This window comes from Ipomoea triloba, chromosome 9, assembly GCF_003576645.1.
Source record: "Ipomoea triloba cultivar NCNSP0323 chromosome 9, ASM357664v1".
Lineage (NCBI taxonomy): Eukaryota > Viridiplantae > Streptophyta > Magnoliopsida > Solanales > Convolvulaceae > Ipomoea > Ipomoea triloba.
Window position 1 is genome coordinate 4,973,263 of NC_044924.1, and position 14,626 is coordinate 4,987,888.

A 14,626-nucleotide genomic window follows, 5' to 3' on the forward strand; every position below is an offset into this window, starting at 1 on the left:
TAGATTCAAACAAAAAAAAAAAAGTAAGCAGTGTAGTTGAAGGAAAAAAGTATTAAATTTGTATATTTTTTTTTTTTAAACTTAAAAACATTAAAATATCATATCACATTTTGTGTCATTGTGTGTTAGATTCAAACAAAAAAAAAAAGTAAGCAGTGTAGTTGAAGGAAAAAAAGTATTAAATTTGTATATTTTTTTTTTTTAAAACTTAAAAACATTAAAATATCATATCACATTTTGTGTCATTGTGTGTTAGATTCAAAAAAAAAAAAAAAGTAAGCAGTGTAGTTGAAGGAAAAAAGTATTAAATTTGTATATTGTTTTTTTTTTTAAACTTAAAAACATTAAAATATCATATCACATTTTGTGTCATTGTGTGTCCCCCCCCCCCCCCCCCCCCACACACAATGACACAAAATGTGATATGATATTTTAATGTTTTTAAGTTTAAAAAAAAAAAACTATACAAAATTTAATACTTTTTTCCTTCAACTAACACTGCTTACTTTTTTTTTTTTGTTGAATACTACTAACACTGCTTACTTTGAGACTAATTCTGATGATACTAGACCACAAGGTTTTGACAATTATAATTTGACTTAAATTGCATTAATAAAAAAAATAGATGAAAAAAAAAATTGCAATTCCTAGGCTGTCTCTCACTATATATATTTAAGACAGACACTCGTACTGTTTCCATAATCACAAGAAAATGGGTGACTATAGGGTATGGCTCTTCACAGCTGCACCAATATTATTTCTTCTGCTGCAACTATTTTCAGGCGTCGTGGAAGCTAAAGTTCCGGCCATAATTGTGTTCGGAGACTCGTCGGTGGACGCCGGGAATAACAACCAGATCCCGACGGTGGCACGGAGCAACTTCGGGCCGTACGGCCGAGATTTCGAGGGAGGGCGGGCCACCGGGCGGTTCTCCAACGGCAGGATTCCGACGGACTTCATCTCGGAGTCGTTTGGTCTGAGGCCCACCGTTCCGGCGTATTTGGATCCAAGCTATAACATTTCTGACTTTGCCGTCGGAGTTAGTTTCGCTTCCGCTGGGTCTGGCTATGATAATGCTACCTCTGATGTTCTTGTAAGTCACCTCTAATTTTCTACTTTCACATCATACTTCAAAAATAATAAGTATTTTTTCCTCCCAAATGTCAGGATTCACAAGTTTGATTTTTACTATCACCTTCTTAGTTGATCTCGTTGCAATGGTTACAGTAAGCGCTAGACTAGCACCTAGCGCCTAAGCGGTCTAGACGCGCTTAGGTGGTAGCTAGAACCTATAAAAATAAAAAAATAATGCAGGTGTGTTGGTGTATGTCATATATATTTTTTATATATATCTCTTACTTTTTTTTTATTTATATAAATAAATAAATTTAAATATATATAAATATAATACAAAAATTAACAAGACCGACTCGCTCGAGTTAACTTGGTTAACTCTACCGAGTTGGGTGAGTTAACTCGGCCAAATTCAGTCGAGTCGGTCGTCAACTCGGCCCAATCGGTCGAGTTAGGCTCTCAGTCTAGGGGCGCTTAGCGCCTAGGCGGGAGATTTTTGCAACAGTGCTCTAGTTGCACAAGGCCTTCCTAATATAGTTGTTTTTTTGTATGATTTCTGACCTATTATATCAGGGTGAAGTTACTAATGCACAATTTCAAAAAATGACTACAGTAAGAATTTTATTAAAGAAGAATAATACTTTTGTAATACTGAATTTAGATATTGAAACCAGCTTAATTAGCGTGAGTGGCCGTATGCACTCTACTCCCTTAAGAAAGGTCGGGAGGCATATAAGTATTTTATTAATTATTATTATGATTACTTTTTTTAAATTCACAGCGCGTGATTCCGTTGTGGAAAGAGTTGGAATACTACAAAGAGTATCAAAAGAAGCTAAGAGACTACTTAGGCGACGAAAAAGGCGACGAAATTATACAGGAAGCACTATACGTGACGAGTATGGGGACGAACGATTTCCTGGAGAACTACTACGCCATTCCCGGCGGGAGGCAGTCGCAGTTCACGATCGACGAGTACCAGGATTTTCTCGCCGGATTAGCGAGGAAATTCGTGACGGATCTGTACGGCCTGGGGGCGAGAAAGATCTCCCTCGGCGGCGTCCCTCCGATGGGGTGCATGCCCTTGGAGAGGACGACGAATTTCGCCGACGGGCAGCGGTGCATCAAGAGCTACAACGACATCGCCTTCAGCTTTAATGGCAAGCTCAAATCGCTGACGGTGGAGCTCAACAATCAACTTCCAGGGCTGCAACTCGTGAACTCCAATCCCTATGGCATTCTCATGCAAATCATCCGCAAGCCTTCCTTATATGGTATGCTCATTTATAACTCTCACACTTTCATGTCACATAAAGGTGGAATTACCCACCCAGATGCCCCCACACCCCGACTTGACAGTTTGTAAATGGGTAATCATGGTGACTCAATGAGACTAGATTTTTACTCACTGCGCAAGGAGTCTCTTCATTTAGAGACAGTGTCATTGGTGAAACTCGATCGACCATTGATTTCTTGTAACAAATTTCACCCATACGGCCATACAACTAGCTTATTGATATATTGGTACCAAGGCTTAGGTAGTCAGTCTGACCAACTACCAAAACCTACCAAGTGCAAACCGATCACTTTCAAGCTAACCACCCGGTCCAATACCTGACCCATCACTTATATACACATAAAAATAAAATAATTTAAGAGAACTTATATATGAAAATAATAAAGTATATTCTCTTTGCATTAAAAAGTGTCATAAAATTCATGTCACATTGGGCTTGACTTGACTTGGCTCGATTGCTCATAGGTTTCGAGGCAGCAGGAGTGGCGTGCTGTGCGACAGGAATGTTTGAGATGGGATATGCGTGCGACCAATACAATCCACTCACATGCAAGGACGCTAATAAGTTTGTATTCTGGGATGCTTTTCATCCCACTGAGAAAACCAATCAAATAATCGTAGATCATTTGATGAAGACTAGTTTACACAAGTTTCTCTAGGCATCATGTCCCAGGGATGATTATATTGTATGATATGATGTGATGGATGTTGCACGTGCTTAAATATTTATATATGTGTAATGTTTCATGTTTGTATTGCCTTCGTTACTAGTTATCATTGTGTATAAATATTCATTGTATGATGTTTTTGTCAATAAAATATGCTAAAACTCAAATATTTTACCATAATCTACAAACAAAAAATAATTTAAGGACTAAAAGTATCATTTTCTCTTTAGAATAAGTTGATTTGACGAACCAGAATGATTTAAGAGATTTTATAGAATTTATAATGTAACCCACTATGACCCTAACATGAAATCACATGTTGGATTTATTTAAGCTTACATGATGGAATGAAAAGCAATGTAATAGTAATGTTGAAGAAGAAAATGCCTTGAGTAGTTTGGAACTCTCAAAGCTAAGAATGAAAATGTATTTAAATTGTTTTCCCTTTGTCAGGTTACAAAAAATAATATTTATAATAAGGTAACTATATGTGTCCTCTTTCCCCTCATGCTTTCCACAATCCTCTTTGATATAGCACCAAAGCAAAATCCTCTAAGCACAATTAACTCTATCGTCACCATGACCATTAGATATATTTAGACAAATGTTGCTGAGCTCCTAGTTTTGGCTATTCACCCTTTCTAGACATTAGTTTAGTCGAGCTCCTAGATTGGTTGCCAAGCTGGGGAAGACCGAATGGTCATTTCCCTCAACACCGGTAAAATATGCAGAATGGCCTCACAATAAGTATGCAACTATGCAGGAATAGACCAAAAGAATCAAATTACAAGTTACATTCCTCTCCCCGAACAAAATGGAACCAGTAACTGGCATCTAGGTCCATATGAAAAAATATTTTGTACTTCAAAACCTAATATTTCCAGTTGTTAGAATAGCTAAGAATGTTTTGCAATTGTTGCGTATAGTCAAGTTAGAAATCTTATAAGTATTGGGAATTTACTTGAGTACTTTACTAGGCCAGTAAGTGGCATGGCACCTTGGTACAGCCACCGCCATCTTTGGATGCTGCATACCGCCTAGGCTGATGCCTCTGGAGCCTTAGCAGCACTTCCTTGCAGCTTTAGCCTGGATAGCGGTAATCTAAGAGGCCACCTTCTTGGTTTTACTTGTCCCAACAGTTTCATCTGTTCCCTTTTGAACTTTTTGTTTGCATACCACTTTCCACCTCGCCAACCTAAGCCATAGCTACAAATAAAAGGGTTTTTCCAGTTCATTACAGAGAATATATACAAAAGCCAAATGTAAACGTGAATAACTAAGACACAAGTGAGGAATTAAATTATGAAAAACAAGTATAGCATGTGGACATATATATAGTGTACTATGGGAGTTTTTGTATGGGAGTTTACTATGGGAGTTTTTGTATCCAAATATATATACATCAGAATAAATATGGGCAGATACCTCCTACTAAAACCATTGAAATCGACTACTGAAGTTATGTTCCAAAACTACCTGGGCTTTAGCATTCAATTTCAACATTTAAAAAAAAAAAAACAAAAAAAAAACCTAAATAAATGCATAAAAGTAAATTTTAAGTCTAGATGCAAGTCACGTTTGATTTCCAAATCCTAAAGAAAAATATAGAAATGTGATATGGTTCAGCAACAATGCCTTTTTCCTATTCTTATCCTTTTTTATTATCAATTTACCATGTTCCCCTTTCCTTCACCACCTATCCTTCCCTTTTATGGCTTATCATTGGGAGAATGCTTATTATTATAAAACTATTTCGATCTTATTAATGATTTTTTTTTTTTTTGTTTGATGGTATATATATGTATATATACATGACAAGGACAACAGAACCACACTAAATATGAAACGTAAACCATTAACTAAGTAAAACAAAATTAACATATAGTGGGATTATAAATACACAAACCCAATAAACAAAGTAGTTCCAGCAGTTGCAACACAAGCTGGCATGCTTATGCCACCTGAAACAAGCTTCTTAAACTCAGGATCTTCAATATCATACTTCTTATTCATCTGTAATGAATAAAATAACGTTACATTTTATAATGTAAAAAGCCCAATATTTCAGTACTTATCAAGAAAAATAACATAATTCAGAGTGTATAAACGCAGTTGATTCCTCCTATTTAGAGGACTACATCAATTTACAATTCACCAAAAACGTATTCTCTTGAAGCATCCTAAAAATAAAGTAGGACATTGAGATTAGGAAGGAGCATTACTAAGCATGGTATGCTGCCTTTTCTTTTTTGGGGAAGATGCATGCCTTCAAATTTTAAATATCAGAAATAGTGGGAAATGGCATGCAATTGTGAGGCAAAGTGATTCCTAACCCCTATGGAAAGAAAATTTATTCTGCCCTTCTTGTGCTTTATTCTGTTTCTTCTATCTTGGATAGGACTGCAGGAATAGGGAGGCTATTTAAGACTTAAGTAGGATGAAACCTATGGCAGTGATTCAGTGAACATTGCCAAAAGAGATTCTGACTGATTTACTATAGCTGCCTGTACTCTTCCAACTATGAAAGCAAGTGTTTCCACTGTTCTTCCATACAAACAAGAGATGACAAAGCATAAAATGCCTTGCACTTTCCAGCAAAACAAATATAGAAAATGAAAGGAGCAAAAAAAATTTTCCATATGTTTACTAGCAAGAATAATAAAGTAACGACTAGAACTGGTGTTCCCTCAATTCAATCTGTGTTTTAAATTTGACATGTTCTGTTTTCATCTAAGAAATATTCAGCTTCAAGTTTAGAAATGGAAGCATGCACAGCAATGGATTATTAATTCAGCCAATGCAAAAGCATGTTTATATAGATCCTAGCATTAGCACAGCCATTTTCAGAATAATTTATTTAGGCCAATATTTAATCGGGTGCTTCACAAGAGCAAACAGATAATATCAGGCTGCTACAAATACTTACAGCTTTTTCTATTGATTCAAGCCGTTGGTCAACTCTTGATTGATGATAGTGCCGTAATAAATAACCTGCATAAGCTCTAAATATCTTCAGTATCTCAACCCAGATGACAAAAAAAAAAAAGGATAAAATAATACAAAATAATATTTATAAAACAGTACAAATAAAACACACAAAGTGAGTTAGGCAAATTGTTTTATCCCACATGCATGGCATACAATAGAAGTAGAGCACAAGTTTTATCAAGCAAATTGTAGATTTATTTGGGCAATGAGTAAGATGCATTATCAATTCAGAAGGCAGGGTGTACAACAAAACAAAGAGACAAACTAAGACTATAGTAATTTGTAGTATCCTATCTTTTGATTGCCACCTTGACTTAACCAAACAATAGCTATAAATATTCTCAAAAAAAAGAGCATAACAGAAAAGATGAAAGTGTGGCTTGTTAATATCAATTTAATAGATGGATCAGATGTACCTTAGCAAAACAAAGTTCATTTATGCTCCATAAAAAGTTTGACCTAGTTATTACAAATTTACATTGGCACCAATAAGGGCACTTATCCTTTTGTAAACTATATTATGTCTTCTCACCTATAACAAATCCTGATATGTTTTCAATAGTTTTCCTTAGTCCATGTCCAATACTCCATTAGGACCAAGAACTATTTCAAATTGATGCAGAATTTTCACCAAGTCATGACCTCGAAACAAATTTGGAGAATAACATAATAAATTGGTAGTCTGTGATATACATACCACCCCATGCCGTTGCAACGGATGCGATCGAAGTCGATAACGTGAACACCACTCTATGCCTCTCAAATATGTCCTAAGCAACAATAACATCAACAGAAACATTTTAAGAAATTCCTTCACTGCAAAGCCTAACTTGGTCCAATTCATATTTAAAATCAGTATTTATAGTAGCAGTAATACCTTGGTAGAATAGAAGGTATCCTGAACAGCAGACCATGAATTCTGAGCTTTTCTTCTCAGCTGAGGAGCTGCCAAATAGCTTAGAATCGAGGAGCCCGTGGTCCTGAACCGCTGCGGCAAACGCAAACTTCGGTATATGGGAATTCGATTATACATAATGTTTTGGTTTATTTGATTATGGATCAATATCGAATGAAGGATCTGATCGATATCGATGATGGCAGTATTCTGCGATTGAACCTCCGCGGCCGCGGGAGATTTTGTGCGGTGAAAGCGGTTTCAGTGATCTCAATTTATGCCTTTCCAGGGTTCAGATGAAAATGGAATTTTACGTTGTACACTTGTACCCCTAGGTAAAACCGGCTTCAGTAATATGACCCAATTTATAATACGGGGAATTTTAATAGGTGGTGAGCTTTACAAATGTGTAATTTGCATTTTGCAAATTGTAACCTTTAGCTACCTACCTCTTAACAAAATATGGTATTTTGTATCTGAGAATTCTCTTGTGTGATTTGTAAGATAGTAGATATGAGTGAAGTTTATTTAGCGTAAACATTTAGATAATAATTATGTTTTTTATTGTCACTAAAAAAAGATATTGTATATTATAACGTACTATATTCTAAAAAAAAAAGCGTACAATATTATAATTATTTTTTATTTTCTTTGGATTCTATAGGCAAAAATGTAAATTAACTTATAGATTAATGACAAGTCTTGACATTTGTTGAGTTTGATTTTGGATCAAAGATAGTTTTAGAACCAAGATTTATCCATCAATGTCAATTATCACGACGGATTTTGTAGAGTCGCATCACAGTGTATTAGAATTATTAGTATTGATTGCTCGCTCATGTAATATTTGGGAGAAGAAGAATTAATATTGATTCCTTATGTGGGATTACACGCTGAAAAGTTAATGTGTGTGCCTATATATACATGATGAGCTTATAATGCTATGCGTTTAATTAATTAATTAGTTGAATTTAACATTTTAGTTTTAATTTAATTGAAATGCATTATGGTGAATTTAATTGGTTAAAATTGCTTTGTTTAATATTAATATTAATATAAATATTATTACTTCTAATATATTTTGTAAACGTATGAATTTTAATCTTGAATTAGAAACACGATGCATTGTTGAGCCATTCCGATAACCAAAGAAAACGAGAAGTTTGATATTATGAAATGTTAATACAATAGTTTTAAATTCATTTAATTACAAATAATTTGGACGGATAATAAATAATTTACAATACATAATTATAAATGAAGTTTACCGCGCATATGACTGTACATGTTTCATTGTAGGACTCAACACCTTTCAAACTATATAAGTAAATTTGCCTAATTACAGTATGTTATATATGATCTTTCACATGCCTTCTTTTACTGCCACTCTCCATTGGTTATTCTTCTTCTTGGTGAATACGTTTGTCCATTACAAAGGTTAGTGCCACTTTCCAACAACGAATCCAAACGCGCCATATCAGCGGATTAAAAGTTGTTAATGCTTCTGTGTGTGTATATATATATATATATAATACCTCATCAGATGGTTTGATCTTGCAACACTGATTTTTCATCTCCAGCCTCAGAAGGCTGATCATTGCCATCCTCTACAGACAAGGTGGACATTTCAGCTGCCCCCACAGTTTCGCTTGCAGTACTGCTTGCCGGGGATAAATCTTCTGGTTCGACGCCTTTGTTCTGCAAACACCAGTACATGATGCTTGCCGTCAGAGTGAGCATCATCTTCTGGTTCACCTGTCAAGGCAATCAAGTTTTTAAAAGGCAAAAGCTTCATGATCACGAGCACGAGGTGGGGTTGGGGTTATAATATTCGTGCTGTTAATATCGAAATATATTGTCGTTCTTCATTGAGGAAGCTAGATTCCGTTTAACAGGATAGAAGATGATTAAGTGTAAAGAAAATAATGACAGAGGGCTTCAATTATTTGAGTTTGGTTTGATGGAAATGTGAGAACTGATCAAAGGGCTTAAATTAGTTCTCCTTCTCAGCCTTTGTTGTTTTGATGTCTTACCTCCATTATGTCCTCGGGCAATAAAAAAACCGAGCACCCAAGTTTGCGAGCAACACTGATTATGTAAGTTGCATTTAGCTTCCTATTATCATCTGCAATGGCAATCAGGAAGGTCATCATTTAGAGCATTACCAAACGTTCAGTGGCAACCAACATTGTTTCGAGCTAGAAGCACCACAGAGAAGTGGAATTACAAACTCACAGTATGCGTCTCTTCACAGTTGAGATGAGTGGTGAATTGTGAAATTAGAGGAAACAAATTCTAATATACACCTTAAGAGGATGAAAACCCTAAAGAGCCTTACCTGTTTCCCCTCGGGTCACTATGCTCCAATTTACAAGCCTTGGTTCCACAGCACTCAGAAGTTCAAGAAAGAAAGTTCCTTTTGAAATGCTTTTATCCTGAAACCATAATGAAAATACAACACCTTCAGGTAATGGAATCATAATTCTAACATAGAAACCACAGTAAAAAAATTGCATAGAACCTTGAAGGTCTCAATCTGAGATTTTCTGCCAGCACTTCTCACTTTCTTGTTTGCCCAATTTAGTATGTCAGTATCTGATATCTCCCTTCCATGGGAATGAAATCTCAATTGTTTCAACAATTTGAGCATAGAAAACCTCATCAACTGCCACAAAAAAGCTGGAAGAAAAGAAATTTGAATACTTCCTGAAGAATACTGTCACTAGGAGCGAGATAAGGTAAACTTACCTAATATGAGCTTTTTGTTTCCTTGCATAATATCATTTCCATCCACATTCACAAGTGAGAAATTTAATTTTATTCCAATTTCTACAATTTGGTTGCAATTCTCAACTTTTCGAAAAGGCATCTTAATTGGAGGTTTTGTAGCTTGCTTCCAATTTACTATTCCAGGGGAAACTTTGTCAAGGGCTTCCAATAGAACCCACCTGTGCACAAGGTGGTCATCATTGAGTAGCATTTAGAAAGTCAAAATATCTCCAGAAAATATCCAACCTTACCCAGTACGAACATCCTCAAACAAATTGTTGACATATGTATCAATTCCAAGGCTGTTAAGCCACAATCGGAAGCATCTTTCTTCTGTACAAGTTTGAGCATCATAAGCTATCATCTCTGCGAAAGATAACTTTTTGTTGTCAACGGATAATCCAATCCTGTAATACAAGCGCATGTCACCTATTGGAGGGGCATTAAGTAAAAAACAAACTGAGACAAGCACAAGCATTATAAATACATCTCAGCAATCAAGTGATGTCAAAAGGGTAAAGCCCGTATCATTTCCATATGTATGATCCAAAAGATCAAAACAGGTGAAAGACATCGCTCCAAGACAGAAATATCACTTATTAACAGCCTCCTTTCATTCAATTTTCTATTCTCTTTTTTCCCCTACATATGCATTTATTTAGAACATTGTCAACAACATAATGGGAATTAAAATTGTATCTAAAGCAAAATGGGAACAATAAAATAATAAACATTTGTAGCAGATCCTAGTTAAGTAAATCATTTGTTGCCAGGCACTGTCAGAAGGATGTAGTTTGTAGCAATCTAATGTTTTGCCTTGTTATATCAAGACTGAGATATTTCCAAGTGATATGAAAGTTCAATAAAGATACAATCAACTCCTGGTTGAAGAAAGGATTAACATGCTGCATCTGACCTCTGTTGGAATATTAGGGCAACAAATGCAAGATTGAGATTTGATGACCCCTCAACAATGTCCTTCGGAGTGATATATCTTTTACATCCTATTTTCTCTGCATGCTCAAGAATCAAATTTGCTCTTTCCATAAGATCTTTTGTGTCAAGTGTGCTAGTTGAACCATATTCTGGTGCAAGAGTATTGAGCAAGTAGGCATAGGCCTCTCCATCCTGTAGGTAAAAGAGTTCGTGATATTACCAGGACAGTATTTAGTGCTCCAACAATGTAAGTTGAATAGCCGAACTTTAATCATGGAAACTACATATAAATTTTTTTCCAATAAACAAAATATAAGGTCAGAATCAGTGTGCAAGGCATTGTGAAAACCTCACCTTCACATCAATAGAAAAATTTGTAACCTGCTTCTTGTAACCTGATCTTTTAAGATGAAAATTCATCCATTTCAGCAGAATCTTTTCAGGAGGTAAGCTCATAAGCTCCTCCATGTCCTGCAAATTTCATTACAAAAATTTAGATTTAGCATGACAGCAATGTGCTATCAAACTAGTTGTACTATAAACCACAGGAAAATCAATCAGGGTTCACTAACCTTACTATCCTCCACCAGTTCAATAAGTTGAGGAGTTCTCTTCAGGTTGAGGTCAGCTAACAATTGTATCTGATTGCCACAAAGAAAATCAGTATTATTGACAAAACACATCATAAGTAAAAAAAATGTTCTGAAACAATTAGGAGGAAAATACCTTGATAATTTGAGAAATCAACCCAAGGATGAGATGTGGCTGATAAGGACAAAAAAAAGTAATTAAAAAAAATTAAAAAGGAAAATTTAGCGACTTTCATATTGATGATGTACTCCATAAATTATAAGACAACTCTAATGGATAAATTACATAGACTACTAAACATACTCTTCCTTCAACTAGATCTTCTGTACCAATGTTGACCACTGTGCAGCCAATAGCCTTTGCGGAATTAAGGCAAAGTGTATGATTCTCATTTCTTTCCCAAGGATTAAGAACTTTCTTGGTATTAATAGCTCGCTCATCTATTGTTCCAGAGATAGCAACATTAATGAGTTTACTGCATGACATCAAAATATGAAGTGATCAAAACATGCATGCTATGAGGCAGTAAGGATGGGATGGGATGTTAAAATGGCACATTGTCTAAGAAACCAAGTGATTGCAAAATCATTTATGCTCACCACAGAAGAACACCATCCTTTGCTAGATCAAACAATGCATTTGAATGTTGATCTATAGGAAGAAATTGCTTCAAGAATTTATCATCTCTTAGAAAGGTGTTGATATGTGTAACATACGAAGCCTTTTCTGATTCGATAATTGTATCGCGAAGGTTTGAGGCAGTGGCCTTGAGAAAAGGAGAGGAACTTTTAGTTTTTGTAGTATCCGAATTCACAGGGGCCTGTGATTGTAGATTGAGAAATGCCTACACAAAAAGAGTCATTCTTATGTTACCTCACAGCCTCAGGTTAACTAAATATGGAAGCACATGGAAATATGCCTAAATTAAAATGACATTGTAGCATACAAACCACTCATAAAACAGCTTTCTTATATATATATTTTTTAATTACTTCAGTATGAAATTTAAAGTGATTCAAGGTGATGGCACTACATTTGACCAGAGTAAATATAATTATTGTTTTTTGGTACATAATATAGCTATAGTGATGACCAAATAAAAAAGCTTTTTATATCAAGTATCCATCAAAGTAGTGGAGAAAGTCAGAAAGAAGATGAAATCAAAAGCCGAAGCTATACTCACCCGCAGGAAGTATTCAAAATCAATTTCTTCATCCAAGTCAGAAGATGACTCGCTCAATATGGCCTTAATCTCGTCTTCACTCAAAACCCCATTGAATGCCTTCAGTTGGGACATAACCCGGGGCAAATCTCCCAACTTGACCTTTCCGGATTGATTTCTTGCAGAAAGAAACTGTGACAACAAATGTAGCCTACTATGTTGCAATCAATAATAACCAGAATGCTTCACATGTCATCCATTGCAATCATTAGGACTATAACACAAAACCATGCTCAAAAGACGACAACTAAAGAAATGTAATCCTGAGAAATGAACAGAACAGTAAACAAAACATCAATGCAGTTGACATACTCTCGTGTTGAGGCCACGCAGCTCGACTTGAGTAAATTGAGCACTAAGCTCCGGATCGGAAACCATAACACCATCAAAGCCAGACATGTTTCTCCCCCTTCGTCCTTCTCCCAACGACTAATAATCAATGTATCAAACTATATATCAATAAGCCCCTGTTATGAGAAGGAGGCATTACATCTCATGTAGACTTATCAAACACAATCTGCGCAGATTCAAAGATCCTATCATTGCAAAAACAAACAAATAAATAACAACACCATATTATAACAGCAATTTACACCTCTCTAGCTCCTAATCATGCTATTCAAAAACTCTGTTCTAACTTCAACACTTGTTTATACAATTGAGCCACATGATATCATCTCAGGAACAAAAACACATTCAACATAATTATCATAGATAACGTTCAAATTGAAAATTATCCTCAGAGAATTGTAAATTCATATAATATGAACAGCAAACTATCCTCAGAGAATCGTAAATTCATATAATATGAACAGCAAACTATCCTCAGAGAATCGTAAATTCATGTCATTCGTATATGATAATATGAACAGCAAACTAACCTCAATGGAATCACCATTGTGGGCGGGGATGATGGCGGATCATCTCCTCTTCCGCTAAGAGAGATGGAAATGAGAGAGAACAAAAAAGGAAGAGAGAAAGGGAGACAGGGAGAAAGGAGAAAAACGGTTTTGCCGATCAGACCCGCGAAATACAGGCATGATATATATGAAATATTGGTGGTTTTCAGCTTCACGATGGTTAGTTTTCCAACCTTACAAAATATGTATTCCCTATTTGGCTATTTACCTCCTGTCTGGTCATGCCATCTTCTTTCACTCTGTATAATCAAAATATTAAAATAAATAAATAAACACTTTATTTTCATATGAATTAATTTCGTACTCCGAATTATTTAATAGACTACATCATTTATATGGAGTGTCGGATTATATATTTAAAACTTAATTTGGTAGGTGTAGAATTTTAAATTTAAAAATTATAAAAATATATAATAATTGATTGAAAAAGAATAATGCATGTTTTAATTATGATACTGTAAATTAAACTGTGTAGAGCCGAGGTATAAATTTTCATTACTAGAGAATAGTTTCATTACTTGTACAAAATAGGTACACTTAATGAGATTAGGAAATTGGTTGAAATGGAAGAAGTGTGATATGGTAGATAGATGTCATGGACTCGTTTCCCCTAACAATATCTCGTGCGGCCTTAACTAATTTTTCCCTCCCATAGTCAATCTCGTTCGTCCCCCTTCGTCCCTTGGATGAGATGGCTACCACGAAGAACTTCGCAAAAATGATAAAGGAAACACGTGAGCTAGGGAACTTGCCTCATATCTTGGACGCTTACAAATAAGGGCCCTTGTGGGTATTTATACGCATTCCACCTCCTTAATGGACGGTGTGGATCTATTTGATCCTACGACTATGGTTGTCTCTCTATAATCCCCTAAAACTACCTATACACATTTGAGGATTTCATAGGGTTCTAGAATATTCTAAGCATCATTACAAGTATGTACATGACTCTAGATTATTCTACAACCTATGGGATGTTATATACAAGTGCCAAAAAATTTTAGAGTGATGTAACAACCTTGGAATCTCGCAGAAAAGCTGTTATTGAGCTACATAGAGCCCATTTAGAGTGTGGCATGATGATATCTTACAATTCGTCTTAGTGGTGTCATTTGATTAGTTTTGGTGTTGGGTCAACAATACACATATGACAACCTATGTCAATAGTGTCGCAAATATAGATTAAGCTAGCTTGACTATTGCAAGCCTAATCAAGTTACTCAATAACTTTTTGGATCATTAATCATGTTCAGATAAATAAATCGT

General features: G+C 35.4%; 3 protein-coding genes across 6 annotated transcripts; 1 reads left to right on the forward strand and 2 right to left on the reverse strand.

Annotated features, from left to right (window-relative positions):
- Positions 1-691: 691 nt before the first annotated feature.
- On the forward strand, positions 692-3,211 carry LOC116028497 (GDSL esterase/lipase At2g04570-like). The gene is made up of 3 exons (XM_031270217.1): positions 692-1,093; positions 1,856-2,348; positions 2,837-3,211. Exons 1-3 carry the CDS (start codon positions 713-715, stop codon positions 3,028-3,030), a joined length of 1,068 nt encoding a protein of 355 aa, XP_031126077.1. The 5' UTR covers positions 692-712; the 3' UTR covers positions 3,031-3,211.
- A 199-nt stretch (positions 3,212-3,410) lies between these two features.
- LOC116028791 lies at positions 3,411-7,237 on the reverse strand. Its single transcript, XM_031270610.1, has 5 exons — positions 6,905-7,237; positions 6,725-6,797; positions 5,966-6,030; positions 4,946-5,052; positions 3,411-4,245 (listed from the first exon to the last, which is right to left on the reverse strand). Exons 1-5 carry the CDS (start codon positions 7,058-7,060, stop codon positions 4,077-4,079), a joined length of 570 nt encoding a protein of 189 aa, XP_031126470.1. The 5' UTR covers positions 7,061-7,237; the 3' UTR covers positions 3,411-4,076.
- Positions 7,238-8,064: 827 nt separating this feature from the next.
- LOC116030422 (fimbrin-5-like) lies at positions 8,065-13,459 on the reverse strand. Of its 4 annotated transcripts, XM_031272671.1 has the most exons (16): positions 13,322-13,459; positions 12,753-12,957; positions 12,402-12,572; positions 11,818-12,062; positions 11,522-11,693; positions 11,354-11,392; positions 11,200-11,268; positions 10,982-11,098; positions 10,608-10,819; positions 9,943-10,098; positions 9,671-9,870; positions 9,444-9,601; positions 9,261-9,357; positions 8,956-9,047; positions 8,458-8,677; positions 8,065-8,369 (listed from the first exon to the last, which is right to left on the reverse strand). In XM_031272671.1, exons 2-15 carry the CDS (start codon positions 12,837-12,839, stop codon positions 8,462-8,464), a joined length of 2,031 nt encoding a protein of 676 aa, XP_031128531.1. In that variant the 5' UTR covers positions 12,840-12,957; positions 13,322-13,459; the 3' UTR covers positions 8,065-8,369; positions 8,458-8,461. The 4 variants fall into 4 exon arrangements, with proteins under 4 accessions (XP_031128531.1, XP_031128530.1, XP_031128528.1 ...); XM_031272670.1 differs by having other exon boundaries at positions 8,065-8,677; positions 12,753-12,907; XM_031272668.1 differs by having other exon boundaries at positions 8,065-8,677.
- Between the last annotated feature and the right edge of the window lie 1,167 nt (positions 13,460-14,626).